Here is a 13,028-nt window from a genome sequence, read left to right on the forward strand (position 1 = left end):
CAGAAATATACAGAAGTCTACAATAGTCTGGTACAAAATTTTTCAGATACTTTTATTCTATGTCATGAGTAGGTCCTATAAGGACATAAGTCCAATAGTAGGTTAATATATCATACCATGGAATAGAAGTGATTAAAATTAGGTGATATTCCTCATACTGTACTGAGAAATTCCCAAGCCCCAGGATAGCCTAGTCACTTAGTAAATGAATGCTGATTTAAATAAAAGAGGTTGAACGTGTAAAACAAAAAGATAATACAGAGGATATGTAAATCAGACATGACTGAAACTCATGTTTAGGAAACAGCTTACTTCTTCACCATTGTAAGTAAAGTTTAGTAAACTGGAAAGTGTTAAGAATATTTGTGTTTTGGCTGGGTGAGGTGGCTCACGCCTGTAATCCCAGCACTTTGGGAGGTCGAGGCAGGCAGATCACAAGGTCAGGAGTTTGAGACCTGCCTGGCCAACATGGTGAAAGCCTGCCTCTACTAAAAATATAAAAATTACCCAGATGGAATGTGCCTGTAGTCCCAGATACTTGGGAGGCTGAGGCAGAAGAATCACTTGAACCCAGGAGGTGGAGGTTGCAATGAGCCAAGATCGTGCCACTGCACTTTAACCTGGGCCACAGAGCAAGACTCTATCCCCCGCCTGCCTCCAAAAAGAATTTGTGTGTTTTATTTTGTATACTTCTGGAATATTATTATTTTGAATCAGAGGTTGTTGTCTTCATCTCTTCAGTCAGCTATAAAAAATACTAAAACTTAGAGGATTATAAATAATAGAAATTTGTTGTCCAGGATCCAGGTGCCTAAGATTCAGTGTCTTATGAGGACCCTCTTTCTGGTTTATAGATGGTGACTTCTTGCTGTGTCCTCACATGGTCCAAGGAGCTAACTAGCTTTCTGGGGATTTTTATAACAGCACTAGTTCCATTCATGAGGGCCCCACCCTCATGATCCAGTCACCTTCCAAAGGCCCACCCTATGGTAACATCACACTGTGATCAGGTTTCAACATATGAATTTTATGAGGGACACAAGTATTCAGACCACTGGAGTTGTCAGTATATCAAACATGTTTCTCTTTGAAGAATTTTGTTTTAAAAGTAAAAATGAGTTCATATTCTTTTCCAGTCATTTAGATTTTTTGTCTCTATTTTGCTTGTCTCCAGTTTTTTCTTGACTCCAAATCTTTGTTCATTTTTCATACATGTCTGAGTAATTATTCTTTCTCCTATGGCTTGTTGCATAGTGGGAGGGGCACAAAATCCCAGTTCAATCCAGGAAAGGTTTACCTCTGTGAAATTTAAGTTTTCAGAACCTCTCTTTCCTATTCTGAAAAGATAAATTGTTGGTTCTATCTACATATCTCATGTTTTTGAGATGGCCAGAAGAGATCATGTTTATGAAACTATTTTGTAAATAGTAAAATGTACTTGACAAACAGTAGTGCTCATTATTAATTAGACCTAATCTAAGTCAACTCCTCCATGAAATATTTGAACTCATGAGTTAGAATTAATTGCCCAGACTTATGAAACTTGGATTATATCCTTTATTAGGTTTATGTATGAAAATGTCTGTCTTTCCAAATAATTTGGAAATTCCTTAAGATTAGGAAGTGTGTGCTACCAATGCTGTGTCCTACAACATGAGCACTGTTTATTGAAATAAAAGGGAAAATTTTAATTTATATGCAATCTTGAAATCATTGTAATTTAAAATCATTAGTCTTTATTGTTTGGTAAACTGTTCCTTTGCTACATAAACTGAGGACCTTATGACTACTAAAATTACATTTTTCTAATTTAGAAAAAAAGCAACCTCAGTAGATTACTTTGTATTGTCATTCCTTTTTCATGATTATTGAATATTGAATGAAAATGTTATTAATACAATTTATGTATCTACTTTTAGACTTTTTGTATAAATTATTTTTCTCTGAAATTTTTTTCCCATAATGAATAGAATGTATAGCCAAGGCACTTATGATCTCAGAAGACACTGCAGTTTATTAGCATACTTAGTTCTGTTATTTTGTATAAAATTTTGCCTTCTTTTACCATCTGTTCTTTATTCAACAGATGTATTATTGCATTTTTGAATGTATTCATCTACACCACTTTAGAATTATCTAGAAATTAAGTACTTTAGATTTATATTGTCCTTGTGCTAAATGTAATTTTTATTTCATAAGTTAGAAATGATAATAAAATATAGTAGATTATGGTTTTAGATTCTTAAAAGAATAAATTAAACTCTTCTGTTTAGGTCATTGATTTGGAAAATCGGCTAAAATCTTTTGAGAAAAGGTCAAGGAAATTAAAAGAAGGGAATAAAAAATTAATGAAAGAAAATGATTTTCTGAAATCCCGCTTAAAACAGCAACAAGAAGATACAGAGACCAGAGAAAAAGAGGTAGAACAGATAATAAAGGGGAGTAAAGATGTAGAAAAAGAAAATACTGAACTTCAAGTAAAAATCAGTGAGCTGGAGAGAGAAGTCACTTCCCTGAGGAGACAAGTGACAGAAGCTAATGCATTGAGAAATGACAATGAAGAGCTGATAAGCCCAATGGAGAAATCACAACAGTCAGCAGACAAAACTAAATCTGAGATGGCCACCACGGAAGTGAGATCTGGACGATATGATTGTAAGACAACTACAACCAAGGTTAAATTTAAAGCCGCCAAGAAAAATTGCTCTGTGGGTCGCCACCACACTGTTCTCAATCACTCCATCAAGGTTATGAGCAATGTGTTTGAGAACCTCAACAAGGACGGCTGGGAGGATGTGAGTGAAAGCAGGTAAGGCTCTCATTAACTTAGCTCTGTGGTGGGGACACTGTGCATATGTAAAGCACTAGCAAATGGAGATTGAATTTCAACTACTGTCGATTTGGTATTCAGAAAAAATACTGTCAGATCCTTTGAAATATCTTGGGAGGTCTTGTTCTGAGCTTATTGACTGAAATTTGCATGCAAAATTAGCCACAACTGCATGAGTATTTGAATAGGTGCCAGGAAATCCAAAAGAAGGCAATGCTTGATTTCTTCCAGTGATGCTATTTTCATGCAGTCATGAGGCTTGAAATTGACAGTTTGGCAGGTTGATTTAATTTGCTGGTCCTTTGCATATTCACCACTGACAGCTAAGGATTCCCAGGCAAGCCTACTAAGTCGGTTTAGTTATCTTGTGACATGCCAGCCTGGGAGGAGAAACAATTTTCCCCCTTAATTTAGTTAGATAAATTTTGAATGACCCATTTCAGCTTGTTACCAGATGTCTACAAGCTGTTTAACATCCTTTAAATTAAGAACCATCTTCACTAATTATTTCATGTATGTATTATGCAAAGTCATTGTACTAACTTTAATTGAATGGTGGTTAAAAATTAGTTCTTTAAAGTTATGGCTCTACAGCTTCCTAGTCTTAAGATACATAACCCTAGTGAACAGCAACAGGAGGATACTAAAAATCTGTAATACTTCTTTCTCTTACTCCTGGCTATACATTCATATATGCACTTGAAACATATCAGTAAAACTGTCAGAGGCATGTGAACCAAAGCAACTCTGTCTTAAATAGGAGCTGGGTAAAATGAGGCTGAAACCTACTGGGCTGCATTCCCTGACAGTTAAGGCATTCTAAGTCACAGGATGATATACAAGGTTAGTACAAAACACAGGTCTTAAAAGACCTTGCTGATAAAACAGGTTGTAGTAAAGGAGCTGGCTAAAACCCACCAAAACCAAGATGGCCACAAGAGAGACCTTTGGTTGTCCTTGCTACTATACTCGCACCAGCGCCATGGCAGTTTATAAATACCATGTCAACATCAAGAAGTTACCCTACGTGGTCTGAAAAGGGGAGGCGTGAATTATCTACCTCTAGTTTAGCATATAATCAAGAAATAACCATAAAAGTGGGCATCAGCAGCCCTTGGGGCTTCTCTGTTTATGGAGTAGCCATTCTTTTATTCCTTTACTTCAAAAACTTCCTTTCACTTTGCACTGCTGACTTGCCCTGAATTCTTTCTTGTGCAAGATCCAGGAACCCTCTCTTGGGGTCTGGATAAGGACTCCTTTCCTGTACCAAAACCACCAAGACAAATGAATGATAGCATACCTCTTTTTTACATCTAGACAGTAGAGAAGTTCAGTGTTGCCATAATTGCTAACAAATTGCCCAATTTGCCATAATTTAAAAAATTCTGCCTTGTTTAATAATGATATATGTCCTTTGATTTTCCCTAGTTTTTTATTTTGTTTTGTTTTTAAGTTCCTAATAGTGATTCTGTTTTAGATTTGGGATCCCTCTGGGTAGTTTTTCTAATCACAGACATAGAACTGAAAATTATCTTAAAATGTGGTTCCCAAACTTGTTTGCATATTAGAGCACCTGGAGGTCTCATAAAAATTCCAAAGGTTAGGTTGCACCCCAGACCAATTAAATTATAACCCTTGGAGTAGGATATAGGCCTAAGCAACTGTTGAAGTTTCCCTCTTGAATCCAGTGTGCAGATAAGTTTGAAAAACACTGTTTTTAAACATCATCTACTCAAGCCCCTTGTCCTCAGGCAGCTAAAGAAACTCAAAAAACATAATGAAGGAAAGCCCAAAGGACCAGATCTGCATTTTTATTTCCATGTTACCCAGGTTATTCTTTCTTCTCTCATTGCAATTAGAGATAAAAACTTATTTCACACGCACTAAGCACTTGTCTATATCTTCAAGGAAATTCTAGTGCTAGCTACTAATTCTTTCTTAACCACTTGGTACTACCACACTATTCATAATAAAGTGGTGCCATTCATTTATGTGCAAATATGTATGTATGAATAAATAAGCAACAGGGAATACACTAATATACTCTTTTAATTTTATTATATTACTGTTACCAGAAAGGGATCCCAATTCAGACCCCAAGAGAGGGTTCTTGATTTCTCACAAGAGAGAATTTGAGGCAAGCCCGTAGAATAAAATGAAAGCAAATTTATTAAGAAAGTAAAAGAATAAAAGGATGGCTACTCCATAGGCAGAGCAACCCCTGAGGGCTGCTGGTTGCCCATCGTTATGGTTATTTCTTAACTATATACTAAAGAAGGGTTGGATTATTCATGCCTCCGCTTTTTAGACCACACAGGGTAACTTCCTGACGTTGCCATGGCATTTGTAAACTGCCATGGCACTGGTGGGAGCTTAGCAGTGAGAACGACCAGAGGTCACCCTGATCACTGTCTTGGTTTTGGTGGGTTTTATCTGGCTTCTTTACTGCAGGCTGTTTCATCAGCAAGGTCTTTATGACCTATATCTTGTGCTGACCTCCTATCTTATCCTGTGACTTACATTGCCTAACTTACTGGGAATGCCTCCTGGCAGATCTCAGCCTTATTTTACCCAGTCCCTATTCAAGGTAGAGTTGCTCTGTTTCAAATACCTCTGACATTAGTCCATGTGCAGAAGGTCACATATTTTGAGAGACATACCATACAATATCTCTTAAAATATAGGATTGCCATTTATGTTATTTAGCAGTAAAACTCAATTTTATGTTATGATTAGTGGTACATTTCCTGCCTGACAGAATGCCTTCAAGAGTCACTTAGCTGCAAAGAATTCTCAAACAGCCAGAAATTCTTGCAAGAGAGCTTTAGGGACTTCAGAAGATTCTTTCTTTTAGATTTTTATAGCATAAAATATAAGAGTTACTTGGATATTGAAAAAAACAGAACTTCATGTGTATATATGTATGATGCTATATTGTATGACTATCACCTTATTCATATTTATTTCTCATAGTTGAATAGTTATTTACAAGAGCATGCCTTTTCAGTGATGGGTTTTTATCAGGAGGCTTTGTTTATTCTTTCAAGAAGAAAAACAGAATTTCAATATTCCAAGCAAATTAAAGAGAGAGAAGTGAGGTTTGTAGTGTTATTAAATAAAAGGGGCTCTTTGCCTTATGCTAGAAGTCAATGCTGTGACATTGAGTTTTTGAGAAAAGAAAAGCTTTGTATCGCAAGTTGACTCACAAGGAGACAGGAGTGTCAAGCTCAAATCTGTCTCCCCAGGCTGGCTTCAAAGCAGTATTTTCAGAAAGTGATGCAGGGAGGGGAGATGCTGGGATTAATAGGTGATTGGTGGAAGGAAAGGGGAGATCTGCAAAGTCCTTGAGGATGCAAAGATGCAGTTATCTCTTCATGCTATCTCATAGGTTGCATGTGCAATTCTGGGATAGTATGAAACATGCAGTGGAATTTCAGGCTGTGACGTCAGCAAGCTCATTCTGTGCAGACTCCAGTCGACCATGTTGGTTCCAACTGATTTCAGCTAGTTTTTTTAATCTCATAAGCAGAGGGAGTTTTAGTAAGTTGTTTCTTTTTTAATCTGCCATCCTGCAAACTCAAGAATTTCTGTTAATCATTGATTTCTTTAACTCTTTGAGGTATAGTTTCAGAAGCAGAGAGGGAAGAATTTATTGAGTAGATTATAAAGGGTTGCAGAACATGCCATGCCAAAATATGCAGTTTTGGCATAAGGATTATTTCAAACTGAAGCCAGTTTAGAAAAAGCAGATACAAGAAAAGCTCTCTTCTCTCCCCCTAAAAGCAGTGGATACATTTACAAAGGCATGCCTTCTTCCCTCTCTGCCAAAAAGGGATAAAAGCTAATCACTGGAGACAACTTGAGACCCTAATGATCCTGGAGATAGCACCATAGAAATCTACGTAACAAATTTTACCAACTAGCCTTCATCTACCATGAGTTTTCCACATATTTGCCTTCCTACAATTTGCTGCCCCTTAGGGCTCAAGTCCTTTTCCTTTGCTTTATCACTTCTTTAAAAATTTATTTTCTTTGTTGAAGATGCTATATAGACTGGAGTTCTTTTTATTATTATTATTTTTTTAAATTGCATTTTAGGTTTTGGAGTACTGGTGTTCTAATCCACCTCTTTGAGTTACTCACTTCCAGATAGTCCCATGTATTATATGTGTGATACACATGTTAATAAACTTGTTTTTCCCTTGTTAATCTGTCTTTTGTTACAGGAATCTCAAATGAGAACTTAGAAAGGTAGAGGGAAAATCATTTGTTTTCATCCCTACAGTTATACTTTCTAATTCCATTTTCTCCTATTTAAGTTGTTTCTTTAATTGCTTGGTCACATTTCCCAAACACAACATAAACTTTCGTGATTCTATGTGTTTAGCCTGTCTGACTTCATGTCTCTCCCTGCTTGTGCATTTTGTTCTCATTCAAAATTATTTTACAAGAAACTGATGGTCTTTGACTTTTCTTTTTCTTTTTGCTTCAGGAAAATGGCATTTTGATCCTTTTAAAGTTTTCAGCCTTAGTCCTAAAGCCCTTTCCATCTTCCTTCCATTTTATAAAGCAGTATATTCATTCACATTATCACCTTTTGTAGACAGATGATAACACCTGATGGGGTTCAGGACATACTCCTCCCAAAATATAGCTGAAGGAATTTGAAAAATGGCAGTTGCTAGAAGAACTCTGACCTTCTCCCTTAAGATTGTAAATCTTCATATGAGAGGTGGCTTCTTTATAATAGAGGAAAGGAACATTCTTATGTCTTTGGAACACCAGGATGAATCTGAATGAACAGCCATGCTAAGTGTCCCCCAGTTTACTATACTTAGCTCATACTCTTGACTTACCACATTTTCCCATGAATTCCTATTTTTCATCAAACCTCAGATGTAACCATTTCTTCAGGTCCTCATTTCCTTATTGAAGGCTCCCTTGTCATGTACAACTTATATTAAATAATTTCATTTGCTTTTCTCTTATTAATCTGCTTTTTTTACAGTGTCTTGGTCAAGAACGTAAGTTGGATAAAATAAACCTATTTTTTTCTCCCCAACACAACCCTCCCATTATTTAGAGTGTATCTTAGGGATTAGGAACACGGAATCTGTGACCAAACTACTTTCATTCAAATCCTAACTCTAACATCCTCTAGCTGTGTGACCATAGGCATGCTATTTAACCTGTCTGTGCCTCAATTTCGTCACCCGTAAAACAGGTATAATGATAGGACCATATTCATAGATACACTGTGAGAAAGAAATAGAACATTAAAATAGTAACTAAAACATGTTCAATACTGTATGTTTACTATTATTATAAGGAATTATTTTCTTTGGCTTTCCAAAATATAGATTTTTATGGTCTAAAATATAAGAGTTACTTGGATATTGAAAAACATAGAACTTAGTATGTATATATGTAATTTAGTATATGTAAAACACTATATTATATGATTATCACCATATTAATATTTATTTTCCATAGTTGAATAGTATTTATAAAAGCATGCCTTACCCCATCCTTAACGTATTTGTATATATGTATGAAATGTATATGTTAATTAAGTCATTCATTCCCAATTATGGTCAAGAATATGAAAAATTCTGCAATGAAACAGTATAGCCTCACACAACAAATATTTATTTTTCAAATTGTGAGTGCAGGTCTTTTTTAGGCCTGCATTTTGTTTCTGTTTATAGATTCTACACACAAAAGTTCCATGAACATCTCTTCATAAACTTGTTTCAGCTAAAATTATTTGTTTCTCAAGCCGATTTTAATTCTACCCTGATGTTTTTTCAGTAGAGTTAGTGGAACAATTAGTTTTATGATTGAAAAGGTTTTTAATCTTGGAAACTTTAATATTGCTATTTTTAAATGACCTATGCATTCATTTTATCCTCATCGAAGTCCTGATTCTTCTGTGTTTTCCACTAAATTGATCAAAAATAGGTTTGTCTGTACTTTCCCAAAATAGCAATCTTGCTTTGGGTTCCTAGCATTTTATTCCTAAGTCACTGTAGATCTAGATTCTATAGAACTTTTCATGTAATTAGTCTCTTGACACAGTATCTTAGGATGAAGTAATAGAGTTCTTTTCATGTTGTTAAGTTTTTGATGGAAGACCAGACTATATACATAGCAGACTGTGAAGAATAAGTGAATAAATACACTTGTTGAATCATTAACCAATATTCATTGTCTGACTACCTAATATGGTACAGTACATAAAAGCAAAGTCTGTATAGAGAATTTTTTTAATGACATAGAGTCATGCTCTGTTTCCCAGGCTGGAATGCTGTGGTACAGTCATGGCTCACTGCATCCGCGACCTCCTGGTCTCAAGCTACCTTCAACCTCAGTCTCCTGAGGAGCTGAGACTACATGCCACCATGCCTGGCTAATTTTTAAAATATTTTTGTAGAGATGAGGTCTTGCTACATTGCCCAGACTAGTTTTGAACTTCTGGTCTCAAGTGATCCTCTTGTCTTGGCCTCAGAAAGTGTTTAGATTACAGGTGCAAACCACTGTGTTTGGCCTAGATTTGAGGTTTAGTGAAACAATGAAAAATTTTAAAGTATTATAAGAAATTACAAGATTACTTGTTTATAACTTTGGAGCATCTCTAGAAAGTATACTTAAGCAAGACATGAAAATACAGAGCTAGATATGAAAGAAAGGTAATAGAACTTTAAACATCTATGTAATAACAGACTATATAAAAAGAGTTAAAAGTCAAATGACTAACCAGGAGAAGGTATTTGCAACAAATAAAGAAGGTAAGGGACTAATATCCAGAAGATTTAAAGATCACGTACAAATTGTTATATAAAAAGACACACCAATAGAAAATGGGCAATGCTATGGACAGGAAATATTAATGACTTGAGCAGATGACTCAGTGAACTAAAGATTATGAATCTATCTGTAGCAGACAGAGATGGTACGTGGAACCTCTGACAAGCATGACAAGAACCACACGTAGATACATAAGACCATGAGATTTCTGTTGACAACTATTTTCTATTTAAAAAGCTAGTACTGCTGGGAAGAGTACTGCAGATTTTTTATTTCCACAAATCCCCCATCGAAATAAACAAAACAAATAGGAAGGCATAGCCAAAATCTCAAGGATAGCATCTACAATAGAATTGGTAGCAAACCCAAAATATGAACAGATAGGGACAGCCATCAACAGCTGTGCGATTGGCATTGTATCAAGAAGAGAGAAAATTAGTGTCCTGAGAAAAGAAAAATATTAAGTCCCTAAGCAGACAGTGATTGGAAAACACAGCAGGACAATATAAGAATGGCAACAGAAACTAAGAGAAGACACTGTAGGATTCCATTTGCAAGTGAATGTCAAGGAACCATTATAATGTCTGGAATGCAGAAAAAGGGTTTCTTCTATGAACTGTCTACACCAAAAAAACCAGAACTTCTCTACTGAACTAAGTACCACACAGAACACTGTGAAAAGAGACCGAGTGTTATAGGGATAGTAGCCTCCTCTGTTGGTTAATTTTATGTGTCAACTTGTGTGTTTTGGGATGAGGTTAACATTTAAATCAGTGAGCTTTGGATAAAGCACAATGTCACATTGTCCTCCAGAATGGGGATGAACCTCATTTAGTCTGTTGAAGGCCTGAATAGAATATAAAGAATGACCTCTGTGAGCAAGAGGGAATTTTCCAGAAAATTGCCTTCAGATTTAATCTGCACCATCAGCTCTCCTGGGTGTCTAGCCTGTCAGACTTCACACTAGAACTGGAAAATTGGCTTTCCTGGGTTTCCACCTGCTGGCATTTGAACTGAAGCTGCACCATTAGGTCTGGGCTATACTGGGCCATACTGTAGATTAGGACTTCGCAGCCTCCATAATTCCATGAACCAATTCCTGAAAATATATGCATACGTGCATATATCCTGTTGGTTCTATTTCTCCAGAAAAACCCTGACTAATCCACCTCCCCACCTCCCACTCCTACCCCCGCCAAGCCTATTTCAGCTGCTATCTTACTCTTTCTCAGTAATGATAATTCTATCTTTACAGTTGTGCTGAGCAAAAGCTTGATATTGTCCTTGATTCCAGTCTTTCTGTCCCTCATTAATATACCCTTTCAGGGAATCTTCACAGATTTCTTTAGAAAAATGTCCAGAAGTTGGCCTTTTCTAATCACTTTGTCATCACCCTTATATCTATCATTATCAGTTTCCTGGAATACAAAAAGAACTTTCCTAAACACCCTTTCTGCTTTCAACCTTCTCCTTAGTCCTTATTCACTGTGTTCTACCCACACTGTACTGATTGTTGCTTCTTAAAAGCAGGAACTTCTATCTTAGGGATTTTAGTTGGATGGTGTCTTCTGCCTAGAATGTATTTAGCCAGATATCTAAACAACTAAGTCCCTCTCCTCTAAATTCTTGCCTCATTATTACTGATCAATCTATTTCTAATTTCAACCTGCCGCCATTTTACCTGCCATAATTTGGATTCCTTCCTCTTATCTTGCTCATTTTTTTTTCCAGTGGCACTTATTAATTTATAGCATAAAACATCGTATTTCAAAATTATTGTGCTTATTGTTTTCTTAGTGGATAGACTGTAAACTTCATGATGGCAGGGATATTTGTAGAATTTGTTCATCAGTTCTTTCACATGCATAGGGCATAGTAGACATTCAATAAATGTTTTTTGAATAATCAATGAATAAAGAATTATAAAGAGAAGGAAGCCACTCTGCCCCATCACTAAGACATGCCTCCCTCCTGCCGCCCGTCTCCCCCCACCAAGGGCTCTCTCACTACTAAATGAGCATATTTCTTTTTTTTGCCAAAACTTGGCAGAAATTCAATATGTAATGCCCAAAATGGTATAAAAAGTATCACAAAAAGCAGCATATTAAGTAATGACTATTTAATAAAAGCTCTTATTATTAAGTCTTATTTAGTAAAAAGCTTTCTTAATAATAAGCATATTTAGTAATAAGAGAGCTTTTATTAATAATACAAGCTCTTAATAAGAGAACTTTTTACTAAATAAGACTATTTTAGTAAAAACCTCTTATTAAGCATATTTAGTAATAAGAGAGCTTTTACTAAATAGTCTTATTATTAAATATGCTGCTTTTTGTGATACTTTTTATACCATTTTGGGCATTACATATTGAATTTCTGCCAAGTTTTGGCAAAAAAAAGGAATAGAACACAAAAAGAGGTAAAAAATTATACTAGAACTTGTAAGCAAATAGAGTATTCTGATTCAGAAATGATGAATTCTAGTATATCAACATAACTTGAGGTATTTGATCAATTGCTATCGGTATTTTGAAGGAGACCCCAAATGGTATGAGAATATAGGAAACAGGAAAGTGTAATAGTGGTATTAGAAAACACAAAGAAGGGTAATTCTATAGTTGGTGTTTTTGAAATAAATCCTAAATAAGGTTCTAGGACATTATAAAAGAATTGTTTGTGAATGTTTTTAAAAAGTAGTAATTTCTCAAAGCCAGTATGGGTTCTTCAAGGGAAATTCTTATCAGACTAACCAATAACCTTTTAAAATATAATAACAGTAAATACAGAACATCTGAATTCTATCAAAGCATGTTTATCTAATTGTGATTAACATGACATTGAAAGAGATGCAAAATACTTCACACAATAGAATCAAGATCCCCAAAGATGTCAATAGACTGGGATGATAGTTACACAAACACCTACAGATAGTTTACTTGGCTATAAAATACCAGTTGCACTGTACAATGGGAAAAATATGTGGCTTTAATAGTTGTCTGTGTAGAAATACTTTAGGTGGTTTTGTTAAATCTTATTTGAGTCTGTAGTATGATGTACATGCTGGAAAAGCTTACACAGTTTTAGTCCGCATCTACAAAGAGTTTTACTTAGTACATCTCATAGCATCCCAGGAATATGAAACTGAATTCTGGACATGATGATCCATCATGATAAGCTGAAATACATTCAAAACTGACCAGGGAGGCTGGGCGTGATAGCTCACCCCTGTAATCCCAGCACATTGGGAGGCCAAGGCAGGTGGATTACCTGAGGTCAGGAGTTTGAGACCAGCCTGACCAACATGGTGAAACCCCGTCTCTACTAAAAATACAAAAAATTCGCTGGGTGTGATGGCAGGTACCTGTAATCCCAGCTACTTGGGAGGCTGAGG

At 35.8% G+C, this 13,028-nt stretch overlaps 1 protein-coding gene across 5 annotated transcripts in view; it reads left to right on the forward strand.

The window, feature by feature from the left end:
- CNTLN (centlein) overlaps positions 1 to 13,028 on the forward strand; it is a 338,923-nt gene that overhangs the window by 224,263 nt on the left and 101,632 nt on the right. For all 5 annotated transcript variants that reach the window (XM_017545930.2, XM_017545932.2, XM_017545931.2 and 2 more), the window contains exon 15: positions 2,274 to 2,809. In XM_017545930.2, the coding sequence (XP_017401419.1) occupies positions 2,274 to 2,809 (536 nt within the window). The remainder of the gene's footprint in view (positions 1 to 2,273; positions 2,810 to 13,028) is intronic.

Source organism: Cebus imitator, unplaced genomic scaffold, assembly GCF_001604975.1.
Source record: "Cebus imitator isolate Cc_AM_T3 unplaced genomic scaffold, Cebus_imitator-1.0 Scaffold183, whole genome shotgun sequence".
Classification (NCBI taxonomy): domain Eukaryota; kingdom Metazoa; phylum Chordata; class Mammalia; order Primates; family Cebidae; genus Cebus; species Cebus imitator.